The sequence below is a fragment of the Pseudophryne corroboree genome, chromosome 9, assembly GCF_028390025.1.
Source record: "Pseudophryne corroboree isolate aPseCor3 chromosome 9, aPseCor3.hap2, whole genome shotgun sequence".
Taxonomy (NCBI): Eukaryota; Metazoa; Chordata; class Amphibia; order Anura; family Myobatrachidae; genus Pseudophryne; species Pseudophryne corroboree.
Window position 1 is genome coordinate 274,804,959 of NC_086452.1, and position 16,183 is coordinate 274,821,141.

The 16,183-nt window shown below is 45.7% G+C and overlaps 1 protein-coding gene across 3 annotated transcripts in view; it reads right to left on the reverse strand.

The window, feature by feature from the left end:
- The window catches only part of UCHL5 (ubiquitin C-terminal hydrolase L5), a 667,016-nt gene that overhangs the window by 411,428 nt on the left and 239,405 nt on the right, over window positions 1–16,183 (reverse strand). For all 3 annotated transcript variants that reach the window (XM_063940312.1, XM_063940311.1, XM_063940310.1), the window contains one exon: window positions 10,009–10,114. In XM_063940312.1, coding sequence (XP_063796382.1) covers window positions 10,009–10,110 — 102 coding nt within the window. In that variant the 5' untranslated portion in view covers window positions 10,111–10,114. The remainder of the gene's footprint in view (window positions 1–10,008; window positions 10,115–16,183) is intronic.

Below are 16,183 nucleotides of genomic sequence, written 5' to 3' on the forward strand. Positions count from 1 at the left end.
AATTAAAGGGTGGGAGACCGGTGGACAAGAAATTTAATATTTCTAAGCCTTCTAGTTTGAAGCTCCACCAATATCATGTGGATAGGTCCTTAATATGTTTTAACATTTCCAATCTCCAAAAGCCGGGAAATTGGGAAGTGACATGGAACAACCGAACCATGGCATTTTCACACAGAGCCGATAGAATGCCCGTAGACTAAGAACTTATACGCCAAATAGCCAACAGTGGGAGATATTTCCAATATAGGTACACTCTAGGAAGTAGGACCATGCGAGTTGGAGAAGTATCACCAGCATACTGTGCGCTTATCATACAGCCTGATATGTGTACTAGACAAATGAGAGAGTTAGGGATAGGATTTTTCACCTGGAAGGTTTGTAATATGGTGATGTCATTCTGTCCCATATGTCCTCCCCGATGATGCATATTTCATATGTGGGAGGAAGGCGTATAAGTGGCTTGCCCCAAACTCAGAGGGATTGTGTTACATTGGAAGAGTGTTGCCGGAAGTAATGACCATTACCATGATAAAATGAAAGCCGTTCACCGCAATGCTGAAGCTCCTTACACTCACACTCATTACGAACACATTGTTAAGAGACACCTTATAGATAGGACAGAGCATGCAGCCGCTGATTTGATCCACGAATCCACTGGAATTCAATTCCTACTCGCGCTAGATATCACCCGTACCGCCAGAGGAGTTAGAAATTTTAGGTATATAACTGCGCTAGCGAACCTGATAGATAATATCACCGAGATGTATGATGACACCTTCAGGTATACTGGGAGAGAATTGCAAGCTTACAAAACGGAACTGATCCAGCACAGGATGGTTCTCAATTACATCACAGCGGTGACAGGCGGGTATTGTGTCACCCTAGCAACTCAGTATGGTGTGAAGTGCTGTACATATATCACAAACAGCACCGATGACCCAACCGAGATCATAGATCAAAAGATGGACGATATCTTGCAATTGAAGTGGGAGTTCCGAAGGAGACGCAACCTTACCCTTACTTCTGTGAGTAATGAACTGACCGGCTGGGTATCATGGTTGAACCCACGCAATTGGTTCTCAGGTTTAGGAGAATGGACTCAAAATGTTATCGTTAATGTAGGGAAATTTCTCTTGTGTATCCTAGGAGTTGTCATAATGATTGGTTTGATATTTAGATGTGTTCAAATTTTAATGCATTGCAAGCGCAGTACCAAATTGATGAGTTTGAGGAGTGAGGGCATGGTTACAATAACTGGTTTAATTTATGACCCATCAATCGAGACAATGCTGCGATAAGACATGATTCCACGGTCCGTTTCTTTCACCCGTTTCTCCTTTGTTTTTCTCCAAGGTAAAAAGACATCCACTCGGAAGAAGATTTTGATGCACACTTCTACAGACCTTTGATGAACATTTTCTACAGACATTTCATGAACTTTTAGAGACTTTAACTTTCTATGGACACTTGAAAAACTTTGCTTACCACTTACAGCCAAGATACAGCAATCTGGACAAGACATCAACAAGACTTCAACAGACGCCCAAGGACGATCACATACATTATCATATGAATGCATTTATAACGCATGTTTCTTATCTTCATCTCTACAATCTTCAGGTAGTGACACACATAGACGACAGGTGATAAAGGCACATATATTAGCACACACATATTTTCACCCTCCATGTATCATCAACTAATGTGCACCCCATTTGTTGGAACTAAAAGCCGAAAAGAGCTCGGTAGAGTTTGTTAGCCCACTTACAGACCCTTAATACGGGATAAGAAGGATTCAATGTATACTTCGCAATACCTCAAAGCTTATTTTAGAACATGTACGGTACGATGATACATGACTCCTCAGACATGAATTTAATACATACATGCTTTTACTATCCCACTAGGTCATACCACCTTCTTCTCTCCTCCCTACACCCAATCATATATAGGTATTTCATTGTATTATATATTTTTCTGCTTAATTGTTTAGATAGTGGCAATTATTGTCGACTGCCAAAGGGTGGACTGTCAAAGTCGAAAAATATCATGATGCGTATGCCTTGCACTAACCCCATGCACATGCCCGCTGCGCGTGCACACGCTCTACCATGCGTGCGCATATTCGCACTTTGCGTAATGGAGCTTCTACGGCCGTGCGCCTTGGCGCGTGGTATGCGCATTTACGGTAGAGTTTGTGAGCATGTAGCGGGCGACTCGATCGTAGCATATTTAACCCATATACTGTGTTTTATAGTTAATATTCCCCTAGACAATGTCAGTAAGTATGTTAAGTTTAAACTGTTCCTGGACAGAGAGATTCCTCTTTGCATGATAGGAAGGGTCAGATAAAGGTTGAAAGGTGGTGTCTAGTATCCAGCTGTAGGGTATTTTAAGGGTAACATTTCGGTGTTGGTTAGGAAAAGATCGCTCGCTCCTGCGTATAGTTATGTACAAAAGTAGTTTATGGACATTAACTGTATTTGCTGTTTATTACACATGCGGCGGGAATCCTGAGGATAACTCCCACCTGAGCAGTTGGGGAAAGACACAGCCCACCTGTTCAAATCCACCTATGACCTTTGCTATAATGTGGAGACACATTCCTGTGTACAATGAACAATGAGATTACCAGGGACCATTGTATTGTGAATGTATGTTGTGTATATAAAGACCACCATTGCCTGGCCAGACACACTCTCTCTGAAGGCTTTCTCTCTGAATGCTGAGGGCTGGATCCAGGACACGCTTGCGAATCATCCCCACGTATGTATATATCTCTGTAGCCATTTTATCCATATTGTTTGCCATTTGTTCTCATTCTGTTTGCTCGTGTTTGCGATTGTTTGCTATTGTTCATATTATTCTTCGTTATTCTGTTTAGATTTCCCTGTTAGTTTGTAGTGTATAACCTGTATTGTGTTTCCCCTTTTCTCTAAACCACCCATGACGGTGTTAGAGCCTGTGTGTTTTTAAATCCAAACAAGGTCTTGCGTTTTCACTATTTACTACAAAGGGCTTCTCTTAGCGTCTTAATCGCTCAAACAGCATACACATTGTTAAAGGTTTTAAGTGTTACATCGTAACAGTATTTGATTATTAAGGTTTAGAGTATAAGCATATTCTTACTGTGTTTAGTTAAACAAGGTTTACTGTATATCATTCTGTGAGCGTCTGCACCGCTCGTGTTTCATTCTCACGGCGCAGCACCTGCTACGCTGATAGCGTAGCAGTACGGTACTCGGTACGCCAATAACGTGCTTGGTACTAAGTGTAAATCCGTGAGCGTACGTGTCGCTCGTGTGTCGCGCCCACGGCCTAGCGTCTGATACGCTAAGTACGTACCCCTACAGTACTCAGTGCGCAAATAGCGTACGTGGTCGTTAATAGTATATAGCTTTATGTTTAAAGGTAATATTTGACATTATCAGCTGTAATGCAGAGACCCCTCGGGCAGCTGCCCAAGAAGAGCCCACCTTCCTAGTGGAATGGGCCTTAACTGATTTTGGCAGCGACAATCCAGCCGCAGAATGAGCCTGCTGAATCGTGTTACAGATTCAGCGAGCAATAGTTTGCTTTGAAACAGGAGCACCAAGCTTGTTGGAAGCATACAGGATAAACAACGACTCTGTTTTCCTGACCCTAGCCGTTCTGGCTACATAAACCTTCAAAGCCCTGACCACATCAAGTAACTCGGAATCCTCCAAGTCAGTAGTAGCCACAGGCACCACAATAGGTTGGTTTATATGAAAAGATGAAACCACTTTCGGCAATTCTGCGCTATCCGCATGGAAAACCAGATAGGGGCTTTTATGTGACAAAGCCGCCAACTCTGACACACGCCTAGCCGAAGCCAAGGCTAATAGCATGACCACCTTCCACGTGAGATATTTCAACTCCACCGTTTTGAGTGGTTCAAACCAGTGGGATTTCAGCAAACTCAACACCACGTTAAGATCCCAAGGTGCCACTGGAGACACAAAAGGGGGTTGAATATGCAGCACTCCCTTTACAAACGTCTGAACTTCAGGCAGAGAAGCCAACTCTTTTTGAAAGAAAATGGATAGGGCCGAAATCTGGATCTTAATGGAACCCAATATTAGGCCCAAATTCACTCCGGACTGTAGGAAGTGTAGGAAAAGGCCCAGCTGGAATTCCTCCGTAGGAGCATTCCTGGCCTCACACCAAGCAACATATACGGTGATAATGTTGAGCTGTCACAACCTTCCTAGCCTTTATCAGCGTAGGAATGACTTCATCCGGAATGCCTTCTCTGCTAGGATCCGGCGTCCAACTGCCATGCTGTCAAATTCAGCCGCGGTAAGTCTTGGAACAGACAGGGCCCCTGTTGCAACATGTCCTGTCTTAGAGGAAGAGGCCACGGGTCCTCTGTGAGCATTTCTTGCAGATCTGGACACCAAGTCCTTCTTGGCCAATCTGGAACAATGACTATTGTTCTCACTCCTCTTTTTCTTATTATCCTCAGCACCTTGGGTATGAGAGGAAGAGGAGGAAATACATAGACCTACTGGAACACCCATGGTGTCACCAGGGCGTCTACAGCTATCGCCTGAGGGTCTCTTGACCTGGCGCAATACCTCTTTAGCTTTTTGTTGAGGCGGGATGCCATCATGTCCACCTGTGGCAGTTCCCACCGACTTGTAATCTGTGCGAAGACTTCCTGATGAAGTCCCCACTCTCCCGGGTGGAAGTCGTGTCTGCTGAGGAAGTCTGCTTCCCAGTTGTCCACTCCCGGGATGAACACTGCTGACAGTGCGCTTACGTGATTCTCCGCCCAGTGAAGAATTCTGGTGGCTTCCGCCATCGCCACTCTGCTCCTTGTGCTGCCTTGGCGGTTTACATGAGTCACTGCTGTGATGTTGTCTGACTGAATCAGAACCGGTTGGTCGCGGACCAGGGTCTCCGCTTGACGTAGGGCGTTGTATATGGCTCTTAGTTCCAGGATGTTGATGTGAAGGCAAGTCTCTTCACTTAACCACAGACGTTGGAAATTTCTTCCCTGTGTGACTGCACCCCAACCTCGGAGGCTTGCGTCCGTGGTCACCAGGACCCAGTCCTGAATGCTGAATCTGCGGCCCTCGAGAAGGTGAGCGCTCTGCAGCCACCACAGGAGTGATACCCTGGCCCTGGGGGATAGGGTGATTAACTGATCCATCTGAAGATGTGATACGGACCACTTGTCCATTAAGTCCCATTGAAAAGTCCTCGCATGGAACCTGCCGAAGGGAATGGCCTCGTATGATGCCACCATCTTTCCTAGGACACGAGTGCAGTGATGCACTGACACCTGTTTTGGTTTTAATAGGTTCCTGACCAGTGTCATGAGTTCCTGAGCTTTCTCCATCGGGAGATAAACCCTTCTCTGGTCTGTGTCTAGAATCATGCCCAGGAAAGGCAGACGAGTCGTAGGAACCAACTGCGACTTTGGAATATTTAGAATCCAGCCGTGTTGCCGTAACACTTCCAGAGAAAGTGCTACGCTGATCAGCAACTGCTTTCTTGATCTCGCTTTTATGAGGAGATCGTCCAAGTATGGGATAATTGTGACTCCTTGCTTCCGCAGGAGCACCATCATCTCCGCCATTACCTTTGTAAATATTCTCGGTGCCGCGGAGAGACCAAACGGCAACGTCTGAAATTGGTAATGACAATCCTGTACCACAAATCTGAGGTACGCCTAATGAGGTGGATAAATGGGGACATGAAGGTATGCATCCTTTATGTCCAGAGACACCATAAAATCCCCCCCATTCCAGGCTTGCGACGGCCGCTCTTAGCGATTCCATCTTGAACTTGAACCTTTTCAGGTATATGTTCAGGGATTTTAAATTCAATATGGGTCTGACCGAACCGTCCGGTTTCGGGACTACAAACATGGTCGAATAATAACCCCTTCCTTGTTGAAGGAGGGGAACCTTGACCACCACTTGTTGAAGATACAATTTGTGAATTGCAGTTAACACAAATTCCCTCTCGTGGGGGGAAGCTGGCAGGGCCGATTTGAGGTATCGGTTCGGGGGCATCTCCTCGAATTCCAGCTTGTATCCCTGAGACACAATATCTATTAACCAGGGATCCAACTGGGAGTGATCCCACTTGTGGCTGAAATTTCGAAGACGTGCCCCCACCGGGCCTAGCTCCACTTGTGGAGCCCCAGCGTCATGCGGTGGATTTTGTAGAGGCCGGGGAGGACTTCTGTTCCTGGGAACTAGCTGTGTTGTGCAGCTTCTTTCCTCTGGCAAGAAAGGACGCACCTTGGACTTTTTGTTTTTCTGTGATCGAAAGGACTGCATTTGATAATACGGTACTCTCTTAGGCTGTGAGGAAACATGGCAAAAAATTTGACTTTCCAGCAGTAGCTGTGGAGATTAGGTCCGAGAGACCCTCCCCAAACAATTCCTCACCCTTGTAAGGTAAAACCTCCATATGGCTTTTTGAGTCGGCATCACCTGTCCATTGCCCACAGGACCCTTCTGGCAGAAATCGACATAGCATTTATTCTAGAACCTAGTAGACTAATGTCTCTTTGAGCATCTCTTACATATAGGACAGCGTCTTTAATATGCCCCAGGGTCAATAATATAGTATCCTTGTCTAAGGTATCAAGTTCCTCAGACAGGGTGTCCGTCCACGCAGCTACAGCACTACACACCCAGGCCGACGCGATCGCCAGCCTCAGTAAGGTACCTGAATGTGTATAAATGGACTTCAGGGTACCCTCCTCTTTTGTATCCGCAGCATCTTTGAGGGTAGCCGTATCCTGTGACGGCAGGGCTACCTTCTTGGATAAGCGTGTTAAAGCTTTGTCCACCCTAGGGGAGGATTCCCAGTGTAACCTGTCCATTGGCGGGAAAGGATACACCATAAGAATCCTTTTGGAAATCTGCAGTTTTTTATCTGGAGATTCCCAAGCCTTTTCACATAACTCATTTAGCTCGTGTGAGGGGGGAAAGGTTACCTGTGGCTTCTTTTCCCCATACATATGTACCCTCCCGTCAGGGACTGGGGTTTCCTCTGTGATGTGCAACACATCCTTAATTGCTATAATCATATAACGGATGGATTTAGCCAATTTTGGCTGTGATTTTGCATCATCGTAATCGACACTGGAGTCAGAATCCATGTCGGCATCCGTGTCAACAATTTGGGATAGTGGGCACTTCTGAGACCCTGTCGGCCTCTGCGACATAGGATCAGGCATGGGTTGGGACCCTGACTGTCCTGAGGCTTCAGCTTTTTCTAACCTTTTATGTAAGGAATTAACATTATCATTTAAAAACTTCCACATATCCATCCAATCAGGTGTCGGCGCCGTCGGCGGAGACACCACATTCATTGCTCCCGCTCTGCTTCCACATAGCCTTCCTCATCAGACATGTCGACACAAGCGTACCGACACACCACACACACAGGGAATGCCCTTTTTGAAGACAGTTCCCCCACAAGGCCCTTTGGAGAGACAGAGAGAGAGTATGCCAGCACACACCCCAGCGCTATAACCCAGGAATAACACAGTAACTTAATGTTAACCCAGTAGCTGCTGTTTATCTTGTGTTTTTGCGCCTAATTTATGTGTGTCCCTCCCCTTCTCTTTTTACCCTCTTCTACCGTGAATCTGCAGGGGAGAGCCTGGGGAGCTTCCTCTCAGCGGAGCTGTGGAGAAAAAATGGCGCTGGAGAGTGCTGAGGAAGAAGCCCCGCCCCCTCGACGGCAGGCTTCTGTCCCGCTTAAATATGCATTTTCTTGGCGGGGGCTCATACATATATACAGTGCCCAACTGTATATATGTTTACTTTTGCCAAAAAGAGGTTCCAAATGCTGCCCAGGGCGCCCCCCCCCCCCTTGCGCCCTGCACCCTTACAGTTACCGGAGTATGTGAGGTGTGTGGGAGCAATGGCGCACAGCTGCAGTGCTGTGTGTTACCTCAGTGAAGAACGGAGTCTTCTGCCGACGATTTGAAGTCTTCTTGCTTCTCATACTCACCCGGCTTCTGTCTTCCGGCTCTGCGATCGGACGGAGGCGCGGCTCTGGGATCGGACGGCGAGGGTCAGATCCTGTGTACGATCCCTCTGGAGCTAACGGTGTCCAGTAGCCTAAGAAGCAGGACCTAGCTTCAGAGAGTAGGGCTGCTTCTCTCCCCTCTGTCCCACGATGCAAGGAGTCTGTTGCCAGCAGAGCTCCATGAAAATAAAAAAACCTAACAAAATACTTTCTTTCAGCGAACTCAGGAGAGCTCACTGAAAAGCACCCAGCTCGTCTGGGCACAGTATCAAACTGAGGTCTGGAGGAGGGGCATAGAGGGAGGAGCCAGTGCACACCAGAACCTAAATTATTTCTTAAAGTGCCCATGTCTCCTGCGGAGCCCGTCTATCCCCATGGTCCTTACGGCATCCACTAGGACGTTAGAGAAAAGGGCAATGAAAACAAAAACACACACCTTGGAATCCATAAATATTAAGGTAGTGTGTAAGACCAATCTCCATTTTAATTGGATAACTGCACTCACTTTTTATACCACCACATGTTGTGGAACATATAACTATACAGTATTACAGATTTAAAATATTTAGCTATTTGGTCTGTGGTGACCTCAATAAGTACTTGAAACAGTATAAAAGTGTTCCCACAAAGGCCAAAATCCTAGTCTCCCTAACATGCATCAGAAAATATGTAGACAGAGTGAGTTATTGGCAAGTTCAATTCACACTAACTAATCTCCAGAAGAACTGGTGCAGGAAAGGCATTTTGTATGTTGGGCGTAATTCAGACCTGGTCGCTAGGTTGCGTTTTCATACAGCGGGCTATCAGGTCTAAACTGCGCATGCACTGCAATGCGCAGGTGCGTCGCATGGGTAAAAAGCGGATCGCAGTTCAGCGATGGGTTTGTGCAAAGGATACAGTCGCATGGGCGTTTGCAAGGAGATTGACAGGAAGAAGGCGTTTGTGGGTGTCAACTTACCGTTTTCAGGGACTGGTTGGAAAAATGCAGGCATGTCCAAGTGTTTGCAGGGAGGGTTCCTGATGTCAATTCCGGACACGGACAGGCTGAAGTGTTCGCAGCGGCTGAGTACGTCCTGGGCTACTCAGAGACTGCACAAAATCTGTTTGTACAGCTCTGCTACACATGCTTCCGCACACTTGCAAAGCTAAAATACACTCCCCTATGGGCGTCAACTATGCAAACGCAGGACTGCAAAAAAAAAAAAAAAACCTAGCGCGCGAACAGGTCTGAATTAGCCCCATAGAGTACAAAGCTATATTAGCATCCAAGTTTTCCTTCTTCAGCAGCTTGTGACTATTTGAAATTGAAAAGCCTTGCCTCCCTCCTGATGTAGGGTGAAGATTACTGATGTTACTCCCCCTCACCCACATCCACACCTGCCCGACCGCCAGCTGCTCAGTATTCACAGCACTCCACTATGGACAATCCCCGCCACTGAGGGACAGGGAGGAGGACAGCTGACCGCTAGGGGCTAATATTTGTTATTTTTTTTTCTCCTGTGGGGAACAATAGGATTTATGTGGGGATAATAAGAATTTATGGAGGGGGGGGGGGGGGGGGGGGGGCGCGACAATGTGAATAATTCATGTGGGGAGCAATAGGGTTTATGTAGGGAGCAATATGATTTATGTGGAAAGCAATGTGATTGTTTTTTCTGCGTAGGCCAATGTATGTGTGGATTTTTTTCTACTGAGTGCCAATGTGTGTTTTGTGGGGGGGGGGGGGGGTTTCTGTGGGGAACTGATGGTGTGCCTTGGGAATTTTAAAATATTGTTCAGTGTGCCGAGAGTAAAAAAAGGTTGAAAATCACTGCTCTACTTGAAAGCCCCAGTGTCTAATTTACTGTACTGTAGAACTGTGGTCAGTAAGCAAGATAATGATGACACAATACTCCTTTAATGATGTCCAGATTGCCTCTTTGAGCAGCACAATCCTAATTCCCCAAAATCATAATTTGAGACATTGTGTACATAGACTACAAATACCTGTTTTGCAAAAAATATTGTGTCTAGACGGGAGTCCTGAACTATGGATCCGGAAGGTTCTTCTCCTGGCTGCCATTTGAAAAGGAAAATTAAACCTTGCATTGGTCTGAAATAGAATGGTAGATTGGAAAACAGTTGTAGTCACAAATATGACAGACAGACAAACTTACATGGTTCAAGTTCCAAACATGGGTTCCCTTGGCTTAGTAGCAATTAACTGCTTCACAACATTATTGAACTTGTTCAGAACATTATAATGAGTACCCTTGCAGGCTCGCCACACTTCACGCACGGTGGATCACAGGTTACTATTCTCATTAGATGTCCATGTGGATTTTGAAACAGATAGGCCAGGGGTCCCATATTCTGAATTTCAGGCCGAGCACTGGGGTGGGGGTGGGGCTGCTGCCTAATGACTTCTCAGATCTCTCAGTCAGTTCAATTGAATTCAGACTCCGCTCATCACTGGCTCAGAGATCCAAGGAGAAATCAGCCTGAGCTCACAAGACTCGCAAGCCCAAGCTGAGATGGGTGCGACCCACAGTTTGAGAACCACTGCCCTAGGTTAATTTAATTAACTGGGTTAAAAATAGGAATTTAATAGCTACTTTTCTCATAGTCTGTAGTGGATACTGGGGAAGAGTACATTACTATGGGTACAGATCGGGTCAACTGGAGCCTGGCACTTTAAGAAATGAAGTGTGCTGGCTCCTCCCCTCTATGCCCCTCCTAGCAATCTAGGAAACTGTGCCCGAGGAGATGGACATACTTTGAGAGAAGGATATAAAACACATAAAGCGGTGAGGTAACGAAACAACACACAATAATAACCAAGAAAACAGAGCTAACCATAACAGAGGAAAGCATACTATGGAAGGATAGCAACATTAACCAAACATGTAACAGGGAAAGCAACAGCAAACCCAACCAAGAACACTTACAACCAGGTAAGCAGGAAAACGAAGCACTGAGGCGGGCGCCCAGTATCCACTGCGGACTATGAGAAAAGGAATTACCGGTAAGTATTAAATTCCTATTTTCTTTAACGTCCTAGTGCAGGCCTTTTCAACCAGTGTGCCCCGTGGCACACTAGTGTGCCGCGACCAGTTGCAAGGTGCCGCGGAGCCAGAGCAGCTTTGTGCACCTTCAGAGTGAACTGTTGGGCCGGGCTCTTCTTAGAGGATCAGTCGTGCTCCGCCCGTGACGTATGCCCACCCACATACACATCTTCCAGTTCCCACCTGCATCCACAGCTTTCCTTGCCCACCCACATCCACACCTGCCCGACTGCCCACTGCTCAGTATTCACAGCACTCCACTATGAACAATCCCCGCCACTGAGGGACAGGGAGGAGGACAGCTGACCGGTAGGGGCTAATATTTGTTGTTATTTTTTTTTCTCCTGTAGGGAACAATAGGATTTATGTGGGGAGAATAAGAATTTATGGATTTATGGGGGGAACAAAGTGAATAATTCATGTGGGGAGCAATAGGATGTATGTAGGGAGCAATAGGATTTATGTGGAGAGCAATGTGATTGTTTTTTCTGCGTAGGCCAATGTATGTGTGGATTTTTTTTACTATGAGTGCCAATGTGTGTTTTTTGTTTTTTTTCTGTGGGGAACAGATTGCTTTGGCAATTTTAAAATATTGTTCGGTGTGCCGCGAGTAAAAAAAGGTTGAAAATCACTGTCCTAGTGGATATTGGGGAAGAGTAGATTACCATGGGGACATCCCAAAGCTCCCAGAACGGGTGGGAGAGTGCCGAGACCCCTGCAAAACCACCTGACCAAACTGAAGGTCATCAATGGCCAAGGTGTCGAACAGATAGAATTTTACAAATGTGTTCAAACCAGACCAAGTAGCTGTCCGGCACAACTGTACAGCCAAAACAACCCGGGCAGCCGACCAGGAAAAGCCCACCGACCTCGTGGAGTGGGCCCGCACAGAACTCGGCAGCGGCAGAGCCGTTGAAGTATAGGCTTGTTGGATAGTCAATTTAAGCCAATGAGCAATGGACTGCTTGGAGGCAGGCCGACAATGTAAATCAACCTATTGTGGTTACAGTATTATCAGACACTTGCTCCAAAGTTCCTGAATGTCGTGAGGGCTTTGAGAATTTACATCAAAAAGGACTGCTCACCACAGGAAGTCTGACTCTTTTTTTTATGTCCTTTTATGATGCTACGAATCTAATTTGATGTAAATTCTCAAAGCCTCACTACATCCAGGGACTTTGGAGCAACGGAAGTGTCTGATGTTACTGGAACCACAATAGGTTGCTTTACATGAAAGGCCGAAACCACTTTCGGCAAGAACTGTGGATGAGTTCTGAGCTCTGCCCTATCCTCAGGAAAAATCAAGTATGGGCTTTTATAGGACAAGGCCCCCAATTCCGACACCAGCCGAGCAGAAGCCAATGTCAGTAACATAAGTTTTCTATGTTAGTTATTTTAAGTCTACCCTATGTAAGGGTTCAAACCAATCTGACTGGAGAAAGGTCAAGACCACATTGAGGTCCCACGGAGCCGTGGGAGAAACAAGGGAGGTTGAATGTGCAAAACCCCCTTAAGAAAGGTCTGTACTTCAGGAAGTACCGCCAGTTGTTTTTGGAAGAAGATAGAGCCGAAATCTGAACCTTGATAAAGCCCAAACATAGACCCTTAACCACACCTGCTTGCAGAACAGTAGAAAACAGCCCAGATGACCTTCCGCAGGAGAATACTGTCGACCCTCCAAATACGGTGATAATGTTTGAAGTGACCGCCTTTCGGGTCTGGATCATAGTGGAAACCACGTTGGATGGAAGATCCTTTCTGGTTAAATCTCCCTCTCAACACCCAGGCCATCAAACGTAGCCACTGTAAGTCTGGATAGATGAACAGTCCTTGTTGAAGAATGTCCTTGAGAAGTGACAGAGGCCAGGGTTCCTCCAGCGACAGAGTCAGGAGGTCTGCATACCAAGTCAGTCAAGGCCAATCCGGGGCAATGAGAATTGCTTGAACTCCTTCCTTCTTGAATCTTGAGAACTCTTGGGATGAGAGGAATTGGAGGAAACAGGTAAATGAACTGGTAAGTCCATGGCATCATCAGAGCATCTACCGCAACCGCCTTTGGGTCCCTCGTTCTGGAGCAGTAACGACGGAGCTTCTTGCGGAGATGAAATGCCATCAGTTCTATCTGTGGACAACCCCACCGGTGAACAAGTTATTGGAACACCTGAAGGTGGAGGTCCCATTCCCTCAGATGGAGGTCGTGACTGCTGAGGAAGTTTGCTTCCCAAATATCCACTCCTGGAATGTAAATGGTAGAGAGGACCCTTGCGTCGGCTTCCGCCCAGAAGATTATTCTTGACACCTCTCGCATTGCGGCCGTGCTTCTCGTTCCTCCCTGATGTACGCTACTGCCATGGCATTGTCCAACTGCACCTGAATGGCCTGATTCCGAAGAAGGTATGAGGCCTGTATTAGTTCCAGGATGTTGATTGGAAGAGCAGATTCCTGAAACAACCATGTCCCCTGGAACTGCGCTCGAGTCACAGCCCCCCTACCCCGGAGGCTGGCATCCGTTGTCAACAGCGTCCACGACTGGATGTTGAAACGCTGACCCTCCACCAGATGGGAGACTTCTAGCCACCATAGCAGGGACAGCTGTGCCTTCGGTGACGGGGTTAAATGCTGATGCATGTGTAGGTGCGATCCCGACCATTTGTCCAACAAATCCAGTTGAAATGGTAGCACATGGAACCTGCCGTACTGGATCGCCCCGTAGGAGGCCACCATCTTGCCTAGCAAACTAATGCAAAGATGAATGGAGACCATGCAAGGTTTCAGCACTAACCGGACCATAGACTGAATAGTCAAAGCCTTGTCCATTGGAAGGTAAACCTTCTGAGACACCATATCCAGGATCATCCCCAGGAGCTGAATTATCCAAGATGGTTCCAAGTGAGACATCTGGACGTTGACTATCCATCCGTGACCCATAAGCAAATGAGTAGTCAAGTTGATACTGTGCCGTAGCTGTTCCCTGGACACAGCTTTTATTAGGAAATCATCTAGGTATGGGATTATATGGAAACCCATCATACGTAATTGACGCATCATTTCCGCCATGACCTTTGTGAATACCCTTGGGGCTGTGGAGAGACCGAAGTGTAAGACCTGAAACTGGAAATGTTGGTCAAGTATCACGAACCTGAGGAATGCTTGGGGAGGGGTACAAATTGGAATATGCAGGTATGCATCCTTGATATCCAGGGACACTAGAAACTCCCCTCTTCCAGATACACTATCACTGCTCATAGAGATTCTATTGAGAATGGAACGCAGCGCCTACTCCTTCTCTATGCGCAATGCGCTCCACCTAGCGCACCACTATTTCCGGGTCCGTGGACCGCATGGAAAAGACTCGTCAAGCTCCGGGCATCACGTGATCGGAGGAGGTCACGTGTCCACGGGCGGGAATTTACGAACACTCCCTAGATAGTGTTCATTGGTAGTTAATGGTCATGTGATCGGGATCGATCACATGACATTAATCCAAATAATACTTTTAATGTTTTATGGTATTTCCTAACTTCGTTTTTTTTAAATAAATACATTGTCTCAGTGAGACTTATGGATGATTGTCTTCTGCTGTGTTTTAAAGTGAGTTATGCATAATATTAGTCAATGTATTAGAATGGAAACAACAGATGTTCTGTGTTATTCCTTAATTGTAAGGGTATATAAAGGGCACTGGCAATACACTAGTTCATGCTCCTGAGGAAGCTGGCAGTTACAAGACCAGCGAAACGCGTTGAGCTAGCTTTGCAAGGACCACAAGGTGTTTCTCCAATAACAATTCTGACGCTATGGACTCTTTTGCATCCACCAGATAAAATCCCAGCACAAGTCATTCACAGACCCGGATACATCCCTGCTTGCCAATTTGGATCTTCATGTATGAGATTCCTAGGTGGTTCTTCTTCCGGAAAGCAAGTCTGGTAATAATACACGCCATCAAATTGAACTTGTGAGCTTAAGTGGAATAGAGTCCTAGTCAGAAATTTGGGACAATACACCTAAAGGACATAACCAGTGGTACCTTAATCTCAATCATATATTTTACTACTTCTAGCAATTGCTCTAATATTTTAATAATTTACATCTGTTAAGATTGTTTAATAAAATAGTGGTTATATATTTTACCTATTTTTATTTGTATCATGTCCATCATTATTTGACTTACAGCCGGCGCCAGCTAAAACAAACGAGTCCATTTTTGTTTCAGGGTCTGTCTTTCTTGCTTAGCCGTAGCTAACTCTGAACTAATACTGGTATTCATATTTTTAAATGATTATATCCACTCAGGTTCCTGCACATTATTACCCTGTGAAGGTAGTGAGCATTGAGTACACATTAGGGACCCTTGTGAGGAAGGTGTAAACCTAGCCTTGCATAAATTACACACAGACTTATTTACAGACATGCTTAAGCAGAAAACACACAGATTAGAATGAAACACAGTGCAGTATTAGTGAGATAGCACACTTAAGCTAAGTACAAACTATACAATTATTGGGACGATTTTCCAATAATTGGGACATCGGCCTGATTTATTGTATAGTGTGTACGAACGATCGTTTCGCCGATAATTCGGGAAAATCGTGCACACACATGAGCGATCGATTTTCCTCTCAACCGACACAGACCAAAAATTTCGGCCACAGACCTTTGACATCGGCCAGTGTGTGTGCATTTTCAATAATCTCACCATATTTTATTAGATTATTCGTGCATACGTCATCTGCCTTGTGGGTGGCAACATATTACTCCTGTGTTGGGTTTGCAAGTCGTCTATCAGTAAGTACCTTGGACAACTCAGTGTCCCTTGTGCTGCTTTAACCCTACAATGCATATTGCACTGCACAGCAAAGTAATTTTGAAAAAGGAGCACTACACACTATTACTATAGTACTTAAAAATGTAAAATTAAGTTGCTGTAAGCTATACAAGGCTTTTTCAATTTCAATTTTCATTTAAAATAGTGATGACGCAAAATTTGCCTTATGGAAAGCAACCACGATTGATAAATGTTAGCAACTATCCAAGCCACCTACTGTATGGGCATTCACACTGTGCTCACCTACATTTCACAATGCTTTGCAGCACACAAAAAACTAGCTACAATA